At 41.4% G+C, this 26,221-nt stretch overlaps 4 protein-coding genes and 1 pseudogene across 4 annotated transcripts; 4 read left to right on the top strand and 1 right to left on the bottom strand.

Moving 5' to 3' along the window:
* The first annotated feature begins 288 nt into the window (after positions 1-288).
* On the top strand, positions 289-1,900 carry LOC5509461. The gene has a single exon (XM_032378409.2). The coding sequence runs from the start codon at positions 403-405 to the stop codon at positions 1,456-1,458; it is 1,056 nt and encodes a 351-aa protein (XP_032234300.2). The 5' UTR covers positions 289-402; the 3' UTR covers positions 1,459-1,900.
* Positions 1,901-3,227: 1,327 nt separating this feature from the next.
* Positions 3,228-9,636, top strand: LOC5509465 (ammonium transporter Rh type B). Its single transcript, XM_032378407.2, has 9 exons — positions 3,228-3,497; positions 4,303-4,498; positions 4,841-5,136; positions 5,969-6,135; positions 6,783-6,920; positions 7,329-7,462; positions 8,168-8,349; positions 8,651-8,724; positions 9,085-9,636. The coding sequence occupies exons 1-9, from the start codon at positions 3,338-3,340 to the stop codon at positions 9,175-9,177; spliced, it is 1,440 nt and encodes a 479-aa protein (XP_032234298.2). The 5' UTR covers positions 3,228-3,337; the 3' UTR covers positions 9,178-9,636.
* Positions 9,637-14,810: 5,174 nt separating this feature from the next.
* LOC5509470 lies at positions 14,811-15,856 on the bottom strand (annotated as a pseudogene).
* A 390-nt stretch (positions 15,857-16,246) lies between these two features.
* On the top strand, positions 16,247-21,166 carry LOC5509471 (low density lipoprotein receptor adapter protein 1-A). The gene is made up of 2 exons (XM_001629925.3): positions 16,247-16,923; positions 20,327-21,166. Exons 1-2 carry the CDS (start codon positions 16,347-16,349, stop codon positions 20,428-20,430), a joined length of 681 nt encoding a protein of 226 aa, XP_001629975.2. The 5' UTR covers positions 16,247-16,346; the 3' UTR covers positions 20,431-21,166.
* A 2,899-nt stretch (positions 21,167-24,065) lies between these two features.
* LOC5499594 (E3 ubiquitin-protein ligase RNF14) lies at positions 24,066-25,790 on the top strand. Its single transcript, XM_048732357.1, has 2 exons — positions 24,066-24,128; positions 24,934-25,790. Exons 1-2 carry the CDS (start codon positions 24,066-24,068, stop codon positions 25,777-25,779), a joined length of 909 nt encoding a protein of 302 aa, XP_048588314.1. The 3' UTR covers positions 25,780-25,790.
* The last annotated feature ends 431 nt before the right edge of the window (positions 25,791-26,221 follow it).

The following is a 26,221-nucleotide window of genomic DNA, read 5'->3' as shown; positions in this document are numbered from 1 at the left end:
GTTATTCTACGGGGAGGGGAGGGGTATCTTGTAAGCTATTGGCAGTTGTCATTTAAGGTGTATTTTATGGCAGTAAATACAATGCAAAAATGGAAATGATGCATAAGAGAAATAATCATAAGGAAATACAAAATCCAATCTGATTATGTTGGTCACTGTATGTTATTATATATTTGCTTTTGTATACAGAAAATATATCACCCTCTACCCCCCCAGAAAAAATACGCTATTCTCATCCCAGACCTCCTCATAGAACGCACACCCACGTGTTTACTAAGACTACGCATGCGTACTAGGAGCGTGCATTTAAAAACAAGCGCGTTGCAAGTAGATCAGCGTGGGTTATACCGAATGTGATTTTACAAAGCAGTTTTATTACGGATCGTAAAGACAAATCCACCAATGAATGCCACAACACTATACGTGGAAGCCTGCAAATGTATGCTGTATTTCAACAGCGAAAACCCGAGCAAATGGGACGATTTATTACAGCTTCTACCGAGATTACGGCAGTCGTTGAGTTGTCGTGTTTGCCGGGGTTTGGTGGTGGATCCCTTCGGATCCCAGAGCTGTCTACATTATGTATGCCGAGGCTGCTTAAGAAAGAAGCGAGCGCTAAACCCTGGCTGCAGGTGGTGTCTTAACCTGGATAAGCTAGTAGAAGATCGTCAAACGAAGATCGTCTTAGCTTGTTATCGCAAATTATGCGAGTTCCTAACGGAGTCGGCCGTTGTCAAGTGCGCATCGACTTTAAACGGCGAGTACAATACGACTTTGGCGCTACTGCACGAGGCTTTAGCGAACCCGGTATCTATAGAAGAACGTGTTGGGAACCAACGGCCACAGGTAAAAAGAATACTTGACCAGTCTTCATCAGCGGAAACTCCCGGCCAGACGGACAAAAAAATGGCGCCGGCATCACGTGATCTACAGGCTAAACTTCCGGCGGAAGTAGCTCAAATCCCGAAAAAAAAGATTTATGAATTAATCAGCGAATTGGATGGAAGGATTGACCAGGGAAAAGAGGGGAAGTTCAAGAAAAAGAGAAAGCATTTTAAAGGTGCTATTTATAATTACAACAAGAAAAAGAAGTTGAAGAAGCTAGGTGATTCAAATCACTTGTCAGATGTTATGGCACATGAAGGGATTGTTGAGACAGTGCAAATGATCAAAAATGGACAGGAGACCAATGATGATATTCAGATTGTTGAGGATTGTGATGATTCAAATGTCTTCTTGGAGATGGAATCAAAGAAGGCACGCAAGCAGTGTCGCTGTGGTTTATCCTCAGTTGGTTCACGACAGAAGTGCGTTGGTAAGCGATGCCCATGTTTTATGCAAGAAGAGTCATGTGTGGATTGCCTTTGCTGTAATTGTGCAAATCCTTTCAATAACAACAATGTGAAGTTGACAGAAAACACCAAGCAACTTATGGAAATTTCTTATACAGTTTCCTGAAGCCTTCTCAAGAACCACTCCATATGATTCTTTTTTATTTTGTGTTTATGTATGCTTATATCTCAGTCCACTTCTTGACTCAAAGAACAAATCAACCGAAAATTGAAGTGACTAGGATGAAAGGCATACAAAAGTGAACAATTAAATCAAGGATACAAAGAGGAATTTGGCCAAAAAGAGGATAACAATTGCCCGCTGAATCCTGAAGTCTTCACAGGCAGTGGGGAGAGGGGGGATAAAAGATTACTCCTCAGTTTCTTTTTGCAGATAACTATACTGTTGCCCTTTTGTTGTTGGAGTTTACATTATGTAAATAAAATATGTATAAATTGTATACTGATATGTAAAAAAAACCTGTATTAACTTATTTTTAGAGTCAACATGTAAACCTTAGAATGCTATGTATCATTTGCCTGTTCTAAATAGAATTCACATTAATTGATCTTGTTAGGTACTTTATTCTTGGTGCCTTGATTTCAATAAGGATGGGTGGCATACCTCCCATTTTTTCTAAAATAAAAAAAATAAATAACAAGTGACAAGTAGGGGCGTGGCCGTGCCCCCCAATTTTCTTGATGCCTCTGTATAGTGCCCACCCTCAATATTTCACCTCGCTTGGTCTCAAGCGAGGAAAATATTTTCCTCCCTCCCCCCCTCCCCCCAGACTGAATTCTCTCACGCCAACTGAAATGACTGGGAGAAATTTATATGAGCTCAAATCCACAAATTCCACTTCAGTCATATATGTTCTTGCTTTTGAACCAACCTTTCAAGCGATTTGAAGATGCCTCCAACCTTCACATTAATGGCATCTTTTTCTAAGTGAGATTGGAATAGCTGGTAGTTTATGAGAGTAGAATGGGTTAGTCGCTTGTGAGAGTGGAATGGATGGTCGCTCGTGTGAGTGGAATGGATGGTCGCTTGTGTGAGTGGAATGGATGGTCGCTCGTGTGAGTGGAATGCCTGGTCGCTTGTGAGAGTGGAATGCCTGGTCGCTTGTGAGAGTGGGATGCCTGGTCGCTTACTAGATCATTTTACTTAGATCTGTTAATCAAAACAAATTCATCTTATAATCAATATTCAGTTTTTTATTGTCCATGAAGATAATAAAATACTCTAAATTTGTACATGCTGTGACCTCGGCTTATTTCGATCTTTTTGTTCTTCATTTGTATTTTATTAGAGCGTAATCACTCGAAAAAAGGTTATGACCCACAATATAAAGTAGATACCAGACATGTATCTTATGAATACTGAGAGTCTCTTGGATGCAATGTGTAATGATGTTATTGACAATTCTAATAAATTCAACCTAATATATTAAAAAAATAGCATAGTGGTGCCAAACTGACGAGATGATTAATAGCAACAGAACTAGATTTCGGGGCACTTTGTGAGTAATAGAGGATCGTGACCATACCCAGAGCACTCATGAGCCTATTGGCGCTGTGTTATCACCGGATATTAGTCTTCCAACTAACTTGATTAAATCTGTATTCTTCTGTTGCCTATTCCTTTTCTACGAGAACGGTGCCGTCTGGTAAATTAATATTTTAACTTTGAAAGTTTTTGAAAACTAGCAATGAAATCTAGAGGATAGTGAATTTTATAGGAAGAGCTCGTTCTAAGTGGATCATGTTCTTGTAAACATACAAAAGGCTCTTATGCAACATGCCATCTGGTCACCCCATGTCGCCATCTGGTCACGCCATCTGGTCACGCCTTGTCGCCATCTGGTCACCCCTCCCATGTTTCGTGCACAAATACTTGCCTCCGTGTGGTATAGTGTGCCTTCATGCTCCAGTGCCCTACTTGAAAATCACTCATAAACCTTTCGACCAGCTCATCCCGAACACTTCACGGTAGTAAGGCATCCAACATGTCGAGGCCTACTTTCACGATTTTAACAATACTTTTACAAGTTTTGTTCGTGGTCATTTTCGCGATATTCGGTGAATATGGGGATGATGCAAGGCCGAATCACAAACGCCCCAATCCCGGGGCTGCTGGAATAAATGCAGTGAACATATACTATCCAAGTAAGTGAAATACCATAAGTGGCAACCATCTATTTTCGACGAAGCACTTCATATTAAAATTTTGATAGGACGCTGGCATGAGGCAAGTTTCCTGTATTGTGAATTTGAATATCGGCTCGAAGATAGGCGTCCCCCCCCCCCCTCGTTTATATCTTTTTTTGGTCTTAAAATCTTTCAAAAGTAACGCTTAAAGTCATTTTTAATATAGCACAAAAATATAACCAGCGGGTAGAAAAACAAGGTGGTCTGGGTAAATAAATCAACACAGGGTTTTATAGGTTAACTTCCTTGCGACGAAAGGCTCAAGCCTTTAAACTACTCTGGCGTGACATACAGTTTCAACATTGTTATACAGTTATAATTTTTTTAATACCAAAACATGAACTATCGATCATAAGCACTACCAAGCTACGCATGGGAATTCATATATTAGCTAAGTTAGCAAATTAACTTACTCGTACTAGTAAATAAAATTGGGGGCGAGAAAGTTTAGGGGTTTATTTTGAAATTTTATAGAATTTTAAAATTTTATAGAAAAAAACATACTAGTAAACAAAATTTCGGGGCGAGAAAGCAATCTGACAACTCACCCCGGGTTTGGGGTCAGATTGCTTATACCACTAGAGTTGTCAGATTGATAATACCACTAAACTTTCTCGCCCCCAATTTCATTTACTAGTACTAGTAAGTTAATTTGCTAACTTAGCTAATATATGAATTCACGCTACGCATCAAAGTGTGATTAATACTTGAAAGTATTCTATTATAAAGCATACTGCTTTTATTTCTGTTTTTTTTACCCTAGTGTTTCAGGACGTTCACGTGATGATTTTCCTCGGTATTGGACTCCTTCTCGCGTTCTTACGAAAGCACGCCTACAGTTCCATATCATACTGCTTCTTCGCGGCGGCCATTTTGTGCGAGTGGTCGACGATTATCAATGGCGTATTTTGGCACATTATCGAGGGCGGGAATGACAAGTTTAAGATCGACTTGTTTTCGTAAGTAATGTTTGAATATCTGAAGCTAGAATTCGTTCTGATGTGCAACATTTGAAAAGTATTTTTTAATGGCATATCAACCATATGTGCGATGACCGGGAAAAAATAACGATAAAAACATCAACAAACAAACGATTTTAAACGAATATGTTTCCTTGTAGCAGGGGCGGCTCCCAAGTTGATGAGAGCGGACCTGGACCGACTTGACGCATCACCGTACTACTATGTTTTCAAAATATTAGATATCCATATTTAGAGCCTCTGGTTTCCAGGTTATTATTGCTCATATCGTTCCTCAAATATAACATTTTCGTTGTTTCATATAGCCACATTTCTCTACAGGGCCATCAACGCAGATTTCGCTGCCGCTGTCATCCTCATTTCTTATTGCGTCGTTCTCGGTAAAATAAGCATTCTGCAGCTCCTGGTTATGGGGGTTATAGAGCTGGCTGTCTACGTGCTCAATTCGTGGATTTGTTTTGCAAAGCTCGGCATCTCGGATATCGGCGCGTCTATCACGATCCATATGTTTGCCGCGTACTTTGGCCTGGGAGTGACACGTGTTCTGCATAGCAGGGACAGTGAGGGGAATGGGAAGGAATGCTCAAGTTACCACAATGACGTATTTTGCTTGGTCGGTAAGTACCTTTAAAGTGACTCAGTGAGCCGATGTTTTTTTATTTTGGTTTCCCCTTGTATTATCTAAGGGGTAAACTATTTAGCTATCTTTGGTTTTCCTAATCCAGGGTCTGGATGGGGGGGAGGGGAGGGGGGGTTCTGCATGTCGGTAGTCGGTTAAGTGTCGGTAAGACTTATCAGTCTTTGTCGGTAGTCGGTGAATCTAAGCTCTAGTACTTCGCTTTTGTACTAGATTTTATGTAAAGAAGATTTAACATTATATAGGATTGATAAGTAATTAATAACTTATTGCTAATAAATTAATTATGGATTAATAATTGACTGAAAAGTTGATGCAACAGGAAATACACAGTGCAGGAGTAAAAATACCGGAAATAATAAAATGTCGATAGTCGGCAAATATTTTTGGTCGCTAGTCACTAGTTTTTTTCATGTTTTGTCGGCAGTCAGTTACTTTTTAAGCCGTTTGTCGCTATTCGGTTAACCCCATCGAGACCCTGCTAATCCAATCGTTAAAATCGTCAAAGGATTGTAGAAAAGCCGATGCAAATGTATTATTCATACTTGTTTTTTTTAAAGCTGCTAGAATGACATGCGCGGTTGACTGAGCCTCTTTAGCTCCTTTTTCCCGGGTCTCAATGTATGGTTATTGCCTCGTCCTATTACCTTTATTCCTACGGATGATCAAGTATCCATACGCACCCTTCGGTTTTAGACCTGTAATTTACAATTTGCCTCTATGGAATTTATCCACGTTCGAAATAGTCGTTTATGTCGCGTAAGGTTTAGAGGCAAGGTATCATCTTTTAATACCCGATATTTATTTTCCAGGAACTATTTTTTTGTGGTTATACTGGCCCAGTTTCAACGCATGCCTTACGACCGATGACGTCATGCGACATCGCACGGTTACTAACACCTATTACTCCATGCTTGGCGCATGCGTAATGGTGTTCGCGCTTTCTCCCATGTTTCGACGCGACGGCAAATTTAACCTTGTAAGTTAAGTACGCATGCTCTGTTACGATGGGCTCTGTATGCTGAATCAGCCTAAATACAGAATCAAGATTGACGTAACATAAAACGCACGTTTGTTTGTTTGTTTGTTCGCGAATTTCTTTTTCCCATCCACAAATTTTCGAGGGCAATTAAATTTTGAACCGCCAGGAGCGGATCTAAGGGGGGCCCTGGGGGCTCAGGCCCCTCTTTTTCAGAAATTTGGCTTAAAATTAACAAGAATTATAAGGAAATATACGGAAGAACAATAAGTCCGGCCCCTCTTTTTCAGAAATTTGGCTTTAAATTAATTAATTAAGGAAATATACGGAAGAACAATAAGTCCGGCCCCCCTTTCTTGAAACTTTTGCTTCGGCCCACCCCCCCTTTTTTAAACTTCTGGATCCGCTCCTGATCGTGCACAAACTTCTAAGCAAGCCTGTCACGCAACGCCCTTAAGACCGACTGAATGAAATAGGGGAATTTATTTTTGTTGTTACAGCGTCAAACTTTGAACCGATAAAATAATTGAAACACATATTTACATAACATAAACATTCACCAACTCTCACTGAAACAGGACAACCAGGAAAAGCAAAACATTTCCTAAACAATCCAACTATGCCATTATCAATTTTTCATCTTTTAGTCGCATGTCCAGAATGCAACGCTAGCGGGAGGCGTTGCCATAGGAACTGCAAGCAATATGATTGTGCAGCCATGGGGGTCGATGCTGATTGGATCTATTGGGGGCGCAATGTGCACACTGGGATACGTCTACCTTTCGGTAAATTTAAATCATATCTTACATATTTCTTGGACTTTTTTTCGACATTCGTATGGCCAAAGGATGTGGGTAGAGATTATAGAGTCCACAATATTAGCCAAAATCTAAAGAGAGACATGGGAATAACAAAGTAGAATAACAAATCCAGGCTACCCCCAACATAGTTTTACGAAACTACTTATCATCTTCTGATTTTTCATATGTATTTGTGTTTTTATCGTAGACAGAGCGGGGCAAGCTTTTACTTACTGTTATGCTTCAAAATATTTGATGAAATCCAACTACGTTTGCCCCAGGCTTTAACTCGGTTAGCATGATTTAGTTTCAAGCCTTTTCTACAAAACTGCAAAAAGAACCCCCACCCCTTTGTCTTTTTTTAAGCCTGGCTAAGTTTTTTTTCGTTCGCAGCCTTTTCTTAAAAAACACTGCAAGATGCACGATGTATGTGGCGTTCACAATTTGCATGCACTCCCAGCATTCCTTTCGGGTATTGCCAGCGCCATTGCTTCCTCATTGGCCGCAGCTGATGAATACGGTGATGCGTGAGTATCTAACCGACCGAGGTGGCTGATTGGGTTTCCTGTGCTTGGTAAAAGTGGTGACGTCACAAGCTCGCCCAAGGCGACATGCTGCCTCACGGTTCATATCCGAGCACAAAAACATGGCAAAAAGGAGGGCAACTGAGGAGGGCCGCTGTGTATAACTCTCACTATTTCATATCACGATGGGTCTTTTTATAGAGAAAGAAGAACAGCCATCTGTCCTAAGGCACCGATAGTCATGTGCATCTTTGTTTGTAGTGCTGAAAATCGCCGGGAAATAAATCGTTGTTCATTTTCAAAGTACCAAGGATTCATGAGTTAGCTATCGCAGCCATTTAGACTCTTCACCATATTTTGTACGTAATCTTTACATCACAGCCCTTTATTACATTAGTAACTTGGCTATATTTTGTACGTAATCTTTACATCACAGCCCCTTATTACATTAGTAACTTGGCTATATTTTGTACGTAATCTTTACATCACAGCCCCTTATTACATTAGTAACTTGGCTATATTTTGTACGTAATCTTTACATCACAGCCCCTTATTACATTAGTAACTTGGCTATATTTTGTACGTAATCTTTACATCACAGCCCTTTATTACATTAGTAACTTGGCTATATTTTGTAATTAGTCTTTACATCACAGACCCTTATTACATTAGTAACTTGTTAGTAACATGACAACATTTTTCATGTAGTCTTTACAGCATGTGGCCGGCAATGGCGCCAAAGATAAACACTACCGCATACTTTGAACTCAAGGGACAGGGCGTGGCATTTACCCCTGGAAAAGGCAGGACCCCGGGCCAGCAGGCCGGCTTTCAGGTTGCTGCCATGTTTGTCACAATGGGAATATCGCTTCTTAGTGGAATATTGACTGGTAAGGAGGTATATATTTTGTATGTGCCTTCTATCCAATCTTTTTCTTTATCATCACAACATCATCATCAACTTACTTTCTTCTTCTTTTTCTCCTTTTTTCTTTGTTATCCCTCTTCCACATTTTTCGGTAAATATCATAATCATTATAGTATTGTGATGCCAATAGCTGTCTATAATTTTTCTTTGTGTTGCTTTGAATATTAAATATGATAATAAAAAAGTTCGACGGGGATGTTTTGGATGATACTGATTCAGTTACGATGACTATGACGATGCTGATGATGTATATTTTTTTCCAGGTTTCCTTATCAAACTATGGATTTTCGAGCCGATGTCAACACGGCAAATGTTTGACGACGAAGACTTTTGGATGGTAAGTAAATGCTAACACAAGCACAGCACGATATTGGATCATAGTCAACCTAGAACACTACCATTTTTAGGGAATTCCAGGCTGTTGTATAGCCATCGACTAAGTTCATGATCGTTTGGGAAAAGAACGGCAGATGATAACGGGCCGCTTTTGCAGAAAATGGGAACCCTGTGGAACTTGATTGCGAATGCGAGGCTCTGCCAGGTTTTCCAGTCATTTTATTTTTATTATCACTTTACCATTAAAACTTGATCTTTGTTTTACTGTCAAAAGGGATGCACCGACCCTTCCCATGATCCTTTACGGACCGTTGATCCATCCCATGATACATAGCGCAAAGCTGTTTTTATTCCCCTCCAGATGCCCGAACAACACTACGTTGCCGTGAGCAAAGAAAAACGAGATGCGAATGATAATACAGTGTTGAAACAGAGAATTGAGACAGCCATGTGAAAGAGGGGAGATCAAGAGAGAAGGGGAGGAGAGAGTTATGACTGTGAGGGTGAACAGTAACCTGTGACACAATAACAAAGTTTTACTGACTAGGTATCAGTTCACTTATCAGTTCACTTATCAGTTCACTTATCCGTGTGGCGAGTCTGTTCTTTCGTATGTTTTTTGTTTGTTTGAATTGGCGAACAGAGACGCAACACGGATAAGTGAACTGATAGAAACAAACAGGAAAAAGCTCTGCTAGCAGGGAACGAGGCAAAGACGCGCTATGCAGCATGGGTAGGGCGACCTAAGTAGTTTTATGTTTTGGTTTATTAGTTGGTTCAATATAAAATGTCAGTAGATAAAAGTTAAGATAAATATTTGTTTTTGAATTTAAGATTATTTTGTACATTCAAATTTTTCAAGTGTGTTGAATTTACTGTAAAAGTTAATTAAATAAAATATATTTTAATAAAATGTGTTGTTATTATTCAGATATTGTTAATCAGGTTATCCAGAAGTAATAATAATAACTTTATTCAAATAAATACCAAGACAGGTATATTAGGATAATATTCAAAGTAGGTTGGCTTATATGCCTATCCTCTATTCATAATATTTAATTACATCATAACAAAATTTCAGGACTAGGCCCGTAATGGAGTCATCTGTTAAGCTCATAATATACAAAAAAGGTCTTTTGGCCTTAACAGTTTGAAAGAGTTATTGATTGCAAATAGATCATTAAAAAATACTCGACGTATATCATTGACATAGTCGCATTCCTTAAGGTATGGTACTCATCCCCAACCTTATTTTTTTCACATTTTTCACAAATCCTTAATTCATAAGGTCAATTTTTATAGCGGCCTGTTTCAATTGCTAGTTTGTGTGCCGAGACACGCAATCTAGTCATAGATTGTCGGTCTCTAACATTAGTTTCTGATAAATATTTTTCTAGTTTAAAATTTGTCTTGATCTTGCAATAAGTGCGTAGCTTTCCACTATTTTAACTGTGCCTGGGTTTTCCAAAATGTTGCATAACTTTTATATTGTACTTTCTTAATATATTTTCCTAGGGTATGAATTTGTTCATGTTGTTGGCCTTCAATATCTATTCCCTGTAGTGTCTTTAAATCACACCAAGCAAATAGGGAATTGATAAACCTTACAGGGACATTAGATGTTGAAGAAAGGCTGATCTTCGCCGTTTCCCCCACTAAGGTGTTTTCATATATCCTACTTTTTATTCGGCACCAATATTTTGCCACCAGGGAAGAAATTTGTACTATCAGTGGGGCTTTTCCCAGTTCTCCATATATAGTTAAATTTGTAGTTTTTGAGTGGACTCGTAGTATACGCTTGAAAAACTTCAGTTGTAGTTTTACGAAAGCATTGGATACTTTGAAAAATTTAGTCTAAAAAATTTCATACGATGAAGCCCTTCCTAAAAGGCATGTACCCCAAGTTTCACAACCGTACAGTAATACTGGTACAACGAGTGACGAAAACAATTTCAACAGTACTTGTATTGACACATTTTCAACATTTGACAGAAATACAGTGGTATACACGTGTGGCTTTGTCGTATAGACTTTTTAGGGCACTTTTAAAATTTCCCGAGAAATGAAACTTCAGACCTAGATACATTCTAATGGCTCTCCACCGTAGTCCCATTTACCTGTTGTAAATTGCCGCCGGTATTGTTGCGGACCACAAACTAATACTTTAGATTTTTTTCATATTAACTGTGAGCTTCCATTTATCTGCGGACATTTTTAGTTTCTGGAGGCAATTTTCTAGACCGGTGACTGAGTCGGATAGTATAACCAAATCATCAGCATAGAGGAGACAGTTAAGTTTTGATGTATTATCGAGTTTTACTGGGTCGCACGATGAAGAGAATGTTTCTGGAATATCATTGATGAAGATGTTGAAAAGGGTTGGGCTTAGGTTGCATCCCTGTTTCACCCCAACGTGAGAAGAAAAGGAAGGCGTTATACCCTGGTCTAGCTTAACTGATGATCTAACATCTGAATACATACTTTGTAAAAGGGTGATAAATCTTTCGCTACACCCTATTTTTATTAGTTTGTAAAGTAAACCCTCTCTCCAGACACTGTCGTATGCTGTCGATGTCGATGAAACACGTAAAAAGCGGTTTGTGGCTTGATTTATAAGAGGCAATTAGGGTTTTTAGTACTAATAAATGGTCGGTTGTGCGAAAGCCCTTTCTAAAACCGATCTGATATCTGCCTTGGGAAGTTTTTCACACTCGCTCCATTATATGTAAAACAAGTGTATTGGCCCAGATGATCACCCCTTGTCCTACCATACAGTACTATTAAATTATTACTGTTACTAAACTCTGCTAAAGATTTTCCGTATGCGTTGACATTCTGATCTCTCGAGTTCCTGACCGTCGGAAACGGATAACTACATGCAGATAGTCAGATAAATCGGTAATGTCTTCCAAGTTACCCATCCTTGCATTAAAGTCTCCGCATACAATGATTTCGCCTTTTTGCGAAAATTTATACACGCTATTTTGGAGCTGCTCAAAATGATCTACATTTAGTTGTTGCTCCCTTGGGGAGTTCCGTGGGGGAAAGTAAACAGTACACTCGTAAATATCTCGACTTAAATTGAATACACCAAAAACTGGAAATCGACTCTGCAAAATTTTCGTCTTTAATAAGACTTCTTCAGGGCAGACTCAATTCGACTTAAATTGACTTAAATTGAAATAGCTTTTCTCTAGTTTATACCAGATAAAATCTTCACATGAGTGTTGTTCTAGAAATCTAACACCCTTGCGGATTGATGCCTTCACTAGAATTGTAATTCCGCCTGAATTCCTTCGGCTGTTTTCTGGCTTTTTCCTACATACAGAATATGTACTAAATTCATTTATACTCAAGTCGCCATTCTGTGGAAGCCATGTTTCCACTAATGAAATTAAATCGTGACGTTTTGTAATAGATAGGAACTCTGGATCCTCTAACTTTCCTTTTAAACCCTGAGCAGAATTTGAGATAATTTGTACTTTCCGTCATTTCAATTTGGGTCTCCCGAACCATATGACAGCTACTTGTTTAAATAAAAATGGATAGTTAATGAAGAAATAACTAATTTGACAGACCACACCACAACAACGAAACATAACGCAAGACACCATAGACAAAACAAACAACACTAACGTCCGAAATTGTAATTAAAAAATAATAATAATAATAGTAATGAGTAAATAATTTGAGAAAAAAAATATTAATAATAAATTAAAGTGTTTGAAGTTTTTTACGTATTCTAGAAGGTCAATAGGATAATAACTTACCCCTGGTGGCATTTGTTGAAAGCATACTTTATGATCTGGGTTTAATAGCTGTTCTAAAAGTCTGGTGATGTTACTTAGTTGATTTTTAATTGAAATGTCTGGTTGTTTGCGACTGTGCAGTCTTGGATCAGAGGAGCGCTGGGCCTGTTTAGATGGCGGTGAACGCCCAGCTTGTGTAGCTGCACGATTAGCATGTGATGACAGTTGCTTGCTCTGATACCTGTCCTTAGTGATGCCTAGGGCCCTCCGTATCCCGTTCTTGATGTTACCTGCCAGCACTCTGATACCCTGCTCCTTGTTCAGATGTTTCAGGTGTGTTTCAGGTGTGCTTGTTGGTACCGTGCACTTGGCATAGTTCATCCCTATTGATATATCTTCTATTTGAGTCGCACATGAAGACAAAATCATACTCCTTTGGTTCTTGTTGTTGTTGTACTAGTGTTGAAGGGTTTTGTTGGTGTTGTTCTTGTTTCGGAGCGGCTCTTTCTATTGGCTGTTGGCGTTGGTTCTGTACCGTCTCATGTTCTTTTTCTAATACCGAGAGCCGGTTCTCTAGTTCAGCTTTGCTGGTTTCCAAGCTTTTTATTCTTTTTGTGAGGTTAGTTTTTTCTTCTACTAGGGAACCGACTCTTCCTTGTAGCTTTCCGACCTCGTTCAGGGCTTTGCTCATTCGCTGCTCCTCTAGGAGGAATTGCTCTTGTTCCCTTTTGAAAACCATTATATTGTTCTTTATCATGTTACCAATTGAGTTGTTTATTGTAGCCTCCCCGTTTGCGAGCTTTTCCTTAATTTTTGCCACTTCGAAGTTCGTTTCTGCTGTTGTACTATCTGCTTTTACTATAGCTTCCTCGATTCTCTCAAGTTTCGATAGTATGTTTTGAACCATTTTCCAGATATCTTTATTCCCGTCTTGGTGTTCCGTTTTACCTTCCTTTTTCCCCTGGCTTGCGTGAACGGAGCCCGGGAAGGGACATTTGAAAAACCTACTGCAATTTTATTTCGTGCGGTATACTTTTCGCGTCGCGAGGACGTTTTCAATTTCGCGTGTCTTTTTTTTTTCGTGAGTTTTATGTTTTTTTTCGTGAGTTTTAAAATTTTTTCGTAAGTTTAAATTTAATTTTTTTCGTGAGTTATTTTTTTTTCGTGAGTTTAATTTTTTTTTTTCGAGAGTTTTATTTTTTTCGTGAGTTTTATCTTTTTTTTAGTTATGGCCTTACTTTCCAATGTACATCCAGTGACACAATAATTCACCATAAATTAAGTACCTACCTGGGTTCTACCCAATTCTTACAAGTATAATTTAAGGTGGCCCGTGGGTAATTATTTCAGAAATGCAGCTTTGGAATAATTACCCGCGGGCCACTTTAAGGTAAGAACACTGTATCAAAAAACGCTTTTCCATTGGTACTATGGTACGTAGCGTTCTTCAATGTTTTGTTTTCTGAAGGATATGCAGCATTATTTTGTATGTTTGTGAGGTAAATAAAATCATAGCATACTTCCAAATTTAGTCGGATTTCTTGTGAGAGTGTTAAAACATTTTCATTCATGAATATTGAAAATCAGCAAGCGTAGTGGGCCTACAAGGAATTGTTTTGGATTCCAAAGCGTCTTCAGAATGAATCGTAATTAGAAAGTTTCACGTTCGCCGTCTGAATTCTTTATGAGCGCAATCAGGAGAGAGGCTAAGGGAAAAGGTAAAAAGAGATACCCTCAGGCTAGACCCAATTTAGGGAGGGGTGGGGGGGGGGTTGCCAGCAGCCTACCACCTAGAATTAGAAAAAAATATATTAAAAAATCAAATACAAATTTTAAATAGCTCTTAGTTATGAAACTAAATTCGACGAGAACCACATCAAACAATTCCCATCATTTTATCTAATGCTCTCAGATTTTACACAGCACTCTTAGTAAAAAAAGTAAGGTGTTCAAAATCAGAGGGGATGTGGGGTATCAGACGGTGACCGTCACCTCCTTTATCCAAATTGCAATTGTTTTAATCTGCTCCCTAATATGCTTCGTTGCACACAAGAATTTTAAGAAACGAACGCTGCGTTTCCATGTGGTAACAATATTTATTTTAGAAAGAACAAAATCACGTTAAGCTTGTCTTACATTTTCCCTAACACAATGCTGCGTTAAGAAGGCCCAGAACCACGTGCAAAAACTTTTGGGTCCAACTGGGACGCAAATACCGACAAAATGTAATGGAGTATCTTCTATCAGTTAAACGAAGTGGCCTACTTAAGTGAAGAAAGTAAGAATAGTCTATTTCCATAGGCTGCGGTAACAATGTACAACAAATTACTCGCGTCTGTGCGGAATGATTTAAACTGGAAAACAGAAGAAGTTACATTATTCTTTCAATCTCGTGGATAAGAGTAAGATACAAAGCTCGTGCATCATTGCCATTTTCTGACATTCTTAATCCTTCCTCCCTCATGATCATTTCAGCAAGTTCAGTAAAGTCGGGTGATGAATTTTGGGGCAAGTCATGGCAGCAAAGTTCTCTGGCAACATCTAAATCATCGGCGTCAACATTAAACCTGCATTCTTGACCTCCCGTCATCTCGGGATAGTGGTAAAGAAAGCAGGGTCGACCAGGAGGGGAACTGTTGCTTTTTGTTGAGGGTCGAATACGATGGATATTCCACAGTCTTGCTACACTTTGAAGTTCGCGTTGGAGCACTCCCATGTAACAAAACTTTAGACACTCTACGTGTACAGCATCCGCGTCACAAAAAAGACCCCTGTCTCTTAAATTCTTGAAGTGTTGTATCCACCACTCAGATGAGTCCTTTATTAATTGTCCCCACCCCGCCTCGATCCTCTGATTAGAAACCGATCGTCCATAAAGGAAACTTTTTTTCTCCTGACCAACTATCTTCGGCCTCATCCCGTAAAAAGCGCTGAATAGCAGCTACTCTGTCATTCTCAGTACCCATATCTCGACGGACAATTCGTGCCGTACCTCTTACACTTTCAACACAGTCAAGAAAATAACTTGCTACGACACCCGAATGGTTATTTGTACGTCCAACTTCTAGCCACATGATTCTTCTCGAGTAACCGTCGATGCAGCCATGTATACAAAATCCGTAAGGTTTAAGCTTATCGTAACCATCCAGGTGCCAAAAGAAGTTCGCCCCTTTAGCATTATACTGCCGTCGTCGAAGTCTGTTTCTCGAGCGTCTCTCCACGCCATCCGGATCTAATATGAGTAACGCGTTCCTCACAAATTCTTTGCTAACAGACAGTTGATGGTCAACTATTAGTTTCTGCCACATAGTTCGGTACCTGACAATGCTACCGCTTCCTTTAAGCTCGTCCTCAATTGTCTTGATTTTGTCATCGAAGTCACTGAAACGCCGTCTTCCGAGGCTTTGCTTTGCTAAAATTCTTTTAAACTCACGAAAAAGAAAAAAAAACTCACGAAAAAATGAAACTCACGAAAAATTATAAACTCACAAAAAAAAAATAAAACTCACGAAAAAAAAACTCACAAAAAAAAATGAAACTCACGAAAAAAATAAAACTCACGAAAAAAAATAATAAACTCACGAAAAAAAAAAGACACGCAAAATTGAAAACTAGTCCTCACGACGAGAAAAGTATACCGCACGAAATAAAATTGCAGTAGGTTTTTCAAATGTCCCTTCCCGGGCTTCGCCTGGAAAATGTCAAGAGATTTGCCCTAATTGACAGTTACAAGAAATCCGAGCTGTGCTCGAATTCACGTGACATTTCAATACTACTCCTGGCAGATTCATGCGCTCAACGTGCAAATCAACAAGGTATCGTGCCCGCGCTGGCTTCGACTTGTTTGCTGAAGTAACACCTTTATTTCCTCAAAATGGAGCAATTAAAAACCATGCGGAGGAAAATATCGACAGAGAGTGAGCACAGCTACCAATTGAACGACCCGGAACCTAAATTCACGGCTCAATACCTCGGCAAAAAGTTCATTTTAGAAGAGGAATTCCACCCAAGTAAAGGCTACCCTATCACTGCTAAGTATGCCAACATTCTTACACGAGAATGTCCAGAAAGAAAGGCAAGAAAAATGGAGTTATTAATATCTAGGAATATTCATCGCGGACTTTGCGTGACAGATCCAACGGGGAAAACACCAGAGGAAACATTTCAACTCCAGAACATTGCTTTCTGCACTACAATTAAACAGAATAAGAAGCTGTTTTCGTTTATAGCTGAAGTAGAAGGAAAGCTGGAATGCCACGTGTTTACGTGCAGCAAAGAGGCCAAAGCTAAGGCTATTTGCGTTGCGCTTTCTCGTGCGTTTTTGTCGGCTCACGCAGACTGGACGCGGAAGAGAGAGAGATCGATGAAGAAGAAAGAGATAGATTCTGCGGTAGCCAAAGTTCAAACTGACATCATGCGCACAGCTCTTGAAGATGAACGGCAATATTTAGGTAAAATGTTTTATTTATACACGGAAAATACCATAAACCATAATATTTATATTCAGTTGTTGCTGAAAGTTGTTGTTATTGCAAGATGGTAATTATTTTTACTCAGGCACGGAAATAACTGCAGCGAAGCCCATTGTTTCAGGGGTTCAAAAGGTTAATGTTTCCAACATTAGATTATATTTTCTGGTTTTTGCCTGTTCTGTAAAATCCTTTCGCCATCTTTTTTTTCTGTTAAACCATCTCCATCTATTTTCTCTGTGACGTATGGTATGTTTGGCTTTAGGATAGGAACCGCTTACGATAAGTACAAGTTTATTTACCGCGAAATATCAAGTTTACCTAAAGGGTACTTTTCTGCTATCTATTATTCTGTCAAAATGCTTGTAATGTGTTATTAGCTGTCCCATGCTTATCAATATACCTGAAACACCACGGATCCGTCACCCTTTCGAGGAGTAGAGCCAAGTTAAAGGTTCGCATAACCTGGACCTTCCCTGTGTGGAGCTTAGATACCATCTAAGCTTCACACCATACATCTCCTTGTGCGTGATTCACACAAATAACTCGAGTGGATGAAAACAAATGTAGCACAGTACTATTGATGGCGGAGGGAACAGATGGGAATAGTGATTTATTGACTAGGGGGAGAGGGACAGGGGGATGGCAATGACTAGCAGGGGGAGGGGGCTGATAAGAAGGATGATTTAGTGACTAGCGGGAGAGGGACGGGGTCAATGGCAGTGACTAGCAGGGGGAGGGGGCTGATAAGAATGATGATTTAGTGACTAGCGGGAGAGGGACAGGGGGATGGCAATGACTAGCAGGGGGAGGGGGCTGATAAGAAGGATGATTTAGTGACTAGCGGGAGAGGGTCAATGGCAATGACTAGCAGGGGGAGGGGGCTGATAAGAATGATGATTTAGTGACTAGCGGGAGAGGGTCAATGGCAATGACTAGCAGGGGGAGGGGACTGATAAGAAGGATGATTTAGTGACTAGCGGGAGAGGGTCGATGGCAATGACTAGCAGGGGGAGGGGGCTGATAAGAATGATGATTTAGTGACTAGCGGGAGAGGGACAGGGGGATGGTAATGACTAGCAGGGGGAGGGAACAGATGGGAATAGTGTTTTATTGACTCGCGGGAGAGGGACAGGGTCGATGGCAATGACTAGCAGGGGGAGGGGGCTGATAAGAATGATGATTTAGTGACTAGCGGGAGAGGGACAGGGGGATGGCAATGACTAGCAGGGGGAGGGGGCTGATAAGAATGATGATTTAGTGACTAGCGGGAGAGGGACATGGGGATGGCAATGAATAGCAGGGGGAGGGGGCTGATAAGAAGGATGATTTAGTGACTATCGGGAGCAGGACATGGGGATGGCAATGACTAGCAGGGGGAGGGGGCTGATAAGAATGATGATTTAGTGACTAGCGGGAGAGGGTCAATGGCAATGACTAGCAGGGGGAGGGGACTGATAAGAAGGATGATTTAGTGACTAGCGGGAGAGGGTCGATGGCAATGACTAGCAGGGGGAGGGGGCTGATAAGAATGATGATTTAGTGACTAGCGGGAGAGGGTCGATGGCAATGACTAGCAGGGGGAGGGGGCTGATAAGAATGATGATTTAGTGACTAGCGGGAGAGGGACAGGGTCGATGGCAATGACTAGCAGGGGGAGGGGGCTGATAAGAATGATGATTTAGTGACTAGCAGGAGAGGGACGGGGGGATGGCAATGACTAGCAGGGGGAGGGGGCTGATAAGAATGATGATTTAGTGACTAGCAGGAGAGGGACGGGGGGATGGCAATGACTAGCAGGGGGAGGGGGCTGATAAGAATGATGATTTAGTGACTAGCGGGAGAGGGACATGGGGATGGCAATGAATAGCAGGGGGAGGGGGCTGATAAGAAGGATGATTTAGTGACTATCGGGAGCAGGACATGGGGATGGCAATGACTAGCAGGGGGAGGGGGCTGATAAGAATGATGATTTAGTGACTAGCGGGAGAGGGTCAATGGCAATGACTAGCAGGGGGAGGGGACTGATAAGAAGGATGATTTAGTGACTAGCGGGAGAGGGTCGATGGCAATGACTAGCAGGGGGAGGGGGCTGATAAGAATGATGATTTAGTGACTAGCGGGAGAGGGACAGGGGGATGGTAATGACTAGCAGGGGGAGGGAACAGATGGGAATAGTGTTTTATTGACTCGCGGGAGAGGGACAGGGTCGATGGCAATGACTAGCAGGGGGAGGGGGCTGATAAGAATGATGATTTAGTGACTAGCGGGAGAGGGACAGGGGGATGGCAATGACTAGCAGGGGGAGGGGGCTGATAAGAATGATGATTTAGTGACTAGCGGGAGAGGGACATGGGGATGGCAATGAATAGCAGGGGGAGGGGGCTGATAAGAAGGATGATTTAGTGACTATCGGGAGCAGGACATGGGGATGGCAATGACTAGCAGGGGGAGGGGGCTGATAAGAATGATGATTTAGTGACTAGCGGGAGAGGGTCAATGGCAATGACTAGCAGGGGGAGGGGACTGATAAGAAGGATGATTTAGTGACTAGCGGGAGAGGGTCGATGGCAATGACTAGCAGGGGGAGGGGGCTGATAAGAATGATGATTTAGTGACTAGCGGGAGAGGGACAGGGGGATGGTAATGACTAGCAGGGGGAGGGAACAGATGGGAATAGTGTTTTATTGACTCGCGGGAGAGGGACAGGGTCGATGGCAATGACTAGCAGGGGGAGGGGGCTGATAAGAATGATGATTTAGTGACTAGCGGGAGAGGGACAGGGGGATGGCAATGACTAGCAGGGGGAGGGGGCTGATAAGAATGATGATTTAGTGACTAGCGGGAGAGGGACAGGGTCGATGGCAATGACTAGCAGGGGGAGGGGGCTGATAAGAAGGATGATTTAGTGACTAGCGGGAGAGGGTCGATGGCAATGACTAGCAGGGGGAGGGGGCTGATAAGAATGATGATTTAGTCACTAGCAGGAGAGGGGCAGGGTCGATTGCAATGACCAGCAGGGATGGGGGGTAGCGGGTTGATGGGAGAGGTAGGGGAGAGTGTAAACGAGAGAACTTGAGGACCAAGGCTGCTGACTGGAACAGGACAATGATGAAAGAGAAGGGAGAAAGAGAGAATGTCTGCGTTATATCTAAGGTGTAGTTCCAAATACGATCGATTCAGATTCAGAGAGAATGTTTCCAGAGAACACCCACACCCCTAATCCAAACCACCTCGCCCCTGAAATACCCACACCCCTACCCCACGGGACCCCTGCAGTATCTCAAGAGAGCCCTGCAAAATCTCAATATAAAAAGGAACCCCCACACCTGGCGAAGTGTTTCTTATGAGCTTCTTATTTACGAGCTTCTTATTTTCTGGCCAGGCGGAGATGATGAGAACGTGACCATTGAAGATGACCTGGAGGATCTGGAAAATGACTTGGAAGTCATGAAACTGTTACATGGTCACTGCAGTGTTGAAGACTGATCCTCCCCTCCCATGGTTGTAAAACATGGCAAAACAAGATATGGAACATCCAGTAGTGGTGGTATCTACAGCTCTCATTGTAGTCGCTTTTAAAGACAGAGGCGCTAAGAGAATATATCAAAGACGGAGAATAGAGTAAAGACGGGTACCATAAGGTCGAGGTTCTCGGGCCGACGAAAACCCGAAAGTGCAACGAACGAGCGCCGCCGAAAACCCGAAAGTGCGATGAACGAGCGCCGCCGAAAACCCGAAGGTGCGATGAACGATACCATACGAGAGGGTAAGAAGTGTGCGCGACTTGATTCATGCAAGGCCAATTGAAGTCTGGGAGCGACTAGCCTATGACTTTCAGGGAATGATTTATGAAGATCTGATTTAGATCTTGACTTGTATCGTATAGTTCCTGGACGTTCTACGGTTGTATTCGAAAATCTTGTCTCAAGAAAAGCTTATTGATTGTGGCTAACAGGATTTAAGAAGGTTGTTGGGGCGTGGCAGGACGGAAGGGCTCAAGCCGAATGTAATAAATACAGGACTGGTCTAACGTTGAGAAATCCTGTCTACGCCCCTGCGAAAAACGTGGTGTCTAAAAGGGTTAAGCAAATAGGTTATGAAGGTTGTGAAGAAATGGAAAAGAAAATTACATAGCACACAGCGCCAGAAAGGAAAGCTTAAATCTTTTGTTTTATTATTACTTATCGTAACCTATATAAAGTGACTTATTTATATGAGTTAATATTGTAATCCATTTTTTTTTTTATTGGGCCACTAAAAAGACCGAAAAGATGAAATTGGGGGACCATAGCGGCCGGGAAAATAAATGACCCAAAACACCCCTTTAGGACCTCTAGGACCCAAAACCATTCCCTTGGGACCTTTAGGACGCAAAATCACCCCTTCAGGACCCAAAACCACCCCCTTAAGATCTTTAGGACCCAAAACCACCCCCTTAAGATCTTTAGGACCCAAAACCATCCCCTTAAGATCTTTAGGACCCACATCACCATCTTGGGAACCAAAGTCACCCCTCTTAGAACCTAGAACTACCCTCTTAGGACTTTTAGGACCCAGATCCCCCTTTCAAATTGCAAAAGTTTTAGGATTATCAGATCCACAGGCTTTTAATGAGCCCTAAAAAACGCCACTCCCAGCCTTGCCCACGGGCCTGGTTACCTAGCGCGGGGTGGTGTGTTCCGCGATACTTTTAAACCCTCATGCCGCAATACTCCCCTGCATCTGTTAATCACATGCCGCAACACTCCCCTGCATCTGTTAATCTCATGCCGCAACACTCCCCTGCATCTGTTAATCTCATGCCGCAACCCTCCCCTGCATCTGTTAATCTCATGCCGCAACACTCCCCTGCATCTGTTAATATCATGCCGCAACACTCCCCTGCATCTGTTAATCTCATGCCGCAACACACCCCTGCATCTGTTAATCTCATGCCGCAACACTCCCCTGCATCTGTTAATCTCGTGCCGCAACACTCCCCTGCATCTGTTAATCTCATGCCGCAACACACCCCTGCATCTGTTAATCTCATGCCGCAATACTCCCCTGCATCTGTTAATCTCATGCCGCAACACTTCCCTGCATCTGTTAATCTCGTGCCGCAACACTCCCCTGCATCTGTTAATCTCATGCCGCAACACTTCCCTGCATCTGTTAATCTCATGCCGCAACACTTCCCTGCATCTGTTAGTCTCATGCCGCAACACTCCCCTGCATCTGTTAATCTCATGCCGCAACACTCCCCTGCATCTGTTAATCTCATGCCACAACACTCCCCTGCATCTGTTAATTTCATGCCGCAATACTCCCCTGCATCTGTTAATCTCATGCCGCAACACTTCCCTGCATCTGTTAATCTCGTGCCGCAACACTCCCCTGCATCTGTTAATCTCATGCCGCAACACTTCCCTGCATCTGTTAATTTCATGCCGCAATACTCCCCTGCATCTGTTAATCTCATGCCGCAACACTCCCCTGCATCTGTTAATTTCATGCCGCAATACTCCCCTGCATCTGTTAATCTCATGCCGCAACACTCCCCTGCATCTGTTAGTCTCATGCCGCAACACTCCCCTGCATCTGTTAATCTCATGCCGCAACACTTCCCTGCATCTGTTAATCTCATGCCGCAACACTCCCCTGCATCTGTTAATTTCATGCCGCAATACTCCCCTGCATCTGTTAATCTCATGCCGCAACACTCCCCTGTATCTGTTAATCCCATGCCGCAACACTCCCCTGCATCTGTTAATCTCATGCCGCAACACTCCCCTGCATCTGTTAATTTCATGCCGCAACACACCCCTGTATCTGTTAATCTCATGCCGCAACACTCCCCTGTATCTGTTAATCTCATGCCGCAACACACCCCTGTATCTGTTAATCTCATGCCGCAACACTCCCCTGTATCTGTTAATCTCATGCCGCAACACTCCCCTGCATCTGTTAATCTCATGCCGCAACACACCCCTGTATCTGTTAATCTCATGCCGCAATACTCCCCTGCATCTGTTAATCTCATGCCGCAATACTCCCCTGCATCTGTTAGTCTCATGCCGCACCACTCCCCTGCATCTGTTAATCTCACGCCGCAACACTCCCCTGCATCTGTTAATCTCAATTTATTCTCGATGCTCCGCAAACATATTCCGTGAAACTGCTGAGTAGGCAACATTACTCTTTGGCGTAACGTACCTCATTTCAAGGGCAACCCTTTTCTTTCATAGTCGAAGCATACCTCGAATTTTTTTTTTTTTTGGGGGGGGGGGGGTATTCGTTTGTGAGAAGTAGGACCCTTGTGCAAATCAGGAATAAATTTTGTTTTCGAGCCTTGATTACACTTGTCTTGACATTATTTATTCCGGATATTAATTAATTTGCATTGATTGTTTCATATTAGCATGATAACCCTAACCTGATCAATAATAAACTACACGCAATAGTAATTAAACCGTAATTAAAACACTAGTATCGCTCAGCCTACTTGAATTTATTTTATCATTTTAATTCCACCTTTATTCTCTGTTCCTGGATTGCTTAATCCAGACAAGAGCATTTTTATTTTAATTCCACCTTTATTCTCTGTTTCTGGATTTCTTATTCCAGACAAGAAGCATTATAATTTTAATGAATTACTTTGTGGTAGTTTGTAGGAATTAAATAACCTTTTTTCTAGAGGACACTAAATGCACTTCACCCTCCCAAATGCCGTTAACAACTTTACTGCGTCACTCGAAGGTAGCTTTCCCCTTACATGACGTGTGTAAAAATCATATTTGACATCAACAATTTGGTTTGGAGGAAAATGCGTGGCCCTAATCTTGCGAACAACTTGCAACGGCAGTTAAAGCATTTAATGAAAACAAGAAAATGGTATATATTGTAAAATGGTTTAAAGATTTTTACAAAAACAGAAAAAATATGAATATGCATGACACCCATGACGGCATTGAAACTGAAATTATAATGCAACACTGGACAGAAGAGAAAATGACATCAACGGATAGAAAAAAAACCCAGTTAAATTTAGCAGTTTCTTGTAGAAAAACGATAGCCGGGCTTGAATAAAGCCAGTGGTAAAATAAGGCAACTCTAGAATACTAGCGAGATCTAACGCGACCATGACGGAGGCACTTGAAACGCAAACTCGTAATCAATGCTCATTTTGTGGAAATCAAGAAATTGTAAGTATAATCCCTTCTCATGAGGTGCTTGACATTGTCCGTGTACGTAATTCAACCACAATAGGCCCCCAAATCCCGTTATATCCATATTGTTCCCCCCCCCAATATCCCGTTAAAAGTCATCACGTTATACCACTCCGTGTGACATTTCTATCCCTAATCGAATTTTCTTAAATCATCCCTAATGATTTAAGAAAAAAAAATACCACAATAAACATACCAACATATACCATTCTAGTCGAGCTCTAGAACCTTGATTTTAAAATCACGATGGCATTTAAATTTATTTTTCTTTTCTATTGCTATTACTCATGAGGAGAATTCTTTGCTAGTGCCGTAGCAGGCCTCAAAATACTAGAGGGGCACAACACAGAAACATAAAGAAAATATTAGGGGGGCTAAGCCACGCTTCTACTGGTCGTTTCCTTATAATTAGTGAAAATATTGGTGGTCACGTGCCCCCAGTGGCCCACCCCCTGCTACACCCTGGTCTGCTCAACCGCCACAACTATGGGCTCGTCATCAGTTCCAAGAAGACATGAAATTTCAGTATTATACATCTACAGTAGAATCCCCCTAAACAGGACTCCCTATGTGAGTCCCTTCTTTATGATAAAATACGCCCACTGGTATATAATAGACAATATTGGTAGGTCTTAAATAGCCTAATTCACAAGACGCTACGAAGATCGGCAGCTTCAATTCTAAAAAGGTCTCAATCAATCCGTACATGTACTTTCTACAGTACATTTGTTTTCAATTGAAATGTGTCTTACAACATTGTGATATTTTGCGGTTTGCCTAGATCCTGAGTTGTCAAGGCAACAGACACATCTTCTGCTTGGAGTGTCTTTCTAACTGCTTCCGCGCCAAGCTGTCCGGTCCGGACGTATTCTCGTACAGATGTCCGTTAGAGCAAGTGTGTGGGTCTGTGTTGTGTTCGGACCTCACCCGGGATGTACTGAACAGTGCCCATCATGGCGATCTTTCAAGCGACATTGACCAAGCTGCCTTACAATCAGCCACCAAAGAGCCCACTCAATCATGCCCAAACTGCTCAGGGCAATTTTTGCTGAACCCTCATCTGGACTTCCAAGATCTTTTCGTGACATGCCCCCACTGTCAAGTAGACATCTGCCAGACGTGCGACCACGCCCTAGGACCTCATGGGGTATCGGAACACCTCTGCACCCCTAGTACTGACTCCCCTTCAATGAGACACGTGGTCGAGGAGCTTCTAACGAAAGCATCTACTGTTACTTGCCCCAACATCGACTGCAGACTTTCGCCAATCATCAAGGAAAAAGAAAGCTGTAACATGATAAAGTGTCCTAAATGTGCTCAGTGCTTTTGCTACATCTGCGAAATGCTCCTCGGCACTGACGAGCTAGAGGCGCACACGAGCTTTCCTCATGTTAATCCCAGCATTCCTAGCGCGCCGTGCTGCTGGATATTTGATGACGAGGTGATGGGTTTGACTCAGGATGCCGCCATCACGAGGCGTAAGCTGTACAAAGTGGACGCCTTTCTGTCTGGCTGTAAGATTAGGGGTGGAAGGAGGGCAGCTGTGCTCGCTGAGTGTAGAGATATTCTGGGGGAACAGCTAAGCGAGCGACTAGAAGCCAGAAAACGAAACTGTCCAATAATGTAGATGTAGCTCACCTGTAGGCGTTATTTATTTATTTCTTTATTTATTTATTTATTTATTTATTTATTTATTTATTTCTTTATTTATTTATTTATTTATTTATTTATTTATTTATTTATTTATTTATTTATTTATTTATTTATTTATTTATTTATTTATTTATTTATTTATTTATTTATTTATTTATTTATTTATTTATTTATTTATTTATTTATTTATTTATTTATTTATTTATTTATTTATTTATTTATTTATTTATTTATTTATTTATTTATTTATTTATTATTTATATATATATATATATGTGATTGATAATTTAGAGCGGATGGCCTGTTAAATATCTCGGATTCTAATAGATTCTTGTGTCTTTTAACGGTTGAGGTTTCCGTCGGACCTCCGGAAGTGAACTGGGGACAATGCGGCTTTAATACAACTGTTTATTTGA

Source organism: Nematostella vectensis, chromosome 9 (assembly GCF_932526225.1).
Source record: "Nematostella vectensis chromosome 9, jaNemVect1.1, whole genome shotgun sequence".
NCBI lineage: Eukaryota > Metazoa > Cnidaria > Anthozoa > Actiniaria > Edwardsiidae > Nematostella > Nematostella vectensis.
This window is presented reverse-complemented; position numbering and strand designations above follow the sequence as displayed.

What these genes read in the sequence shown, in the direction of transcription:
- LOC5509461 (XM_032378409.2), top strand. Translation starts at nt 403, where the DNA reads ATGAATGCCACAACACTATACGTGGAAGCCTGCAAATGTATGCTGTAT.
- LOC5509465 (XM_032378407.2), top strand. Translation starts at nt 3,338, where the DNA reads ATGTCGAGGCCTACTTTCACGATTTTAACAATACTTTTACAAGTTTTG. An exon ending in TGACGTATTTTGCTTGGTCG is followed by an intron (nt 5,137 to 5,968) that starts GTAAGTACCTTT and finishes TTTATTTTCCAG; the next exon opens with GAACTATTTTTTTGTGGTTA. An exon ending in ACGACGAAGACTTTTGGATG is followed by an intron (nt 8,725 to 9,084) that starts GTAAGTAAATGC and finishes ATTCCCCTCCAG; the next exon opens with ATGCCCGAACAACACTACGT.
- LOC5509471 (XM_001629925.3), top strand. Translation starts at nt 16,347, where the DNA reads ATGGAGCAATTAAAAACCATGCGGAGGAAAATATCGACAGAGAGTGAG. An exon ending in AGATGAACGGCAATATTTAG is followed by an intron (nt 16,924 to 20,326) that starts GTAAAATGTTTT and finishes TTTTCTGGCCAG; the next exon opens with GCGGAGATGATGAGAACGTG.
- LOC5499594 (XM_048732357.1), top strand. Translation starts at nt 24,066, where the DNA reads ATGACGGAGGCACTTGAAACGCAAACTCGTAATCAATGCTCATTTTGT. An exon ending in TTTGTGGAAATCAAGAAATT is followed by an intron (nt 24,129 to 24,933) that starts GTAAGTATAATC and finishes CGGTTTGCCTAG; the next exon opens with ATCCTGAGTTGTCAAGGCAA.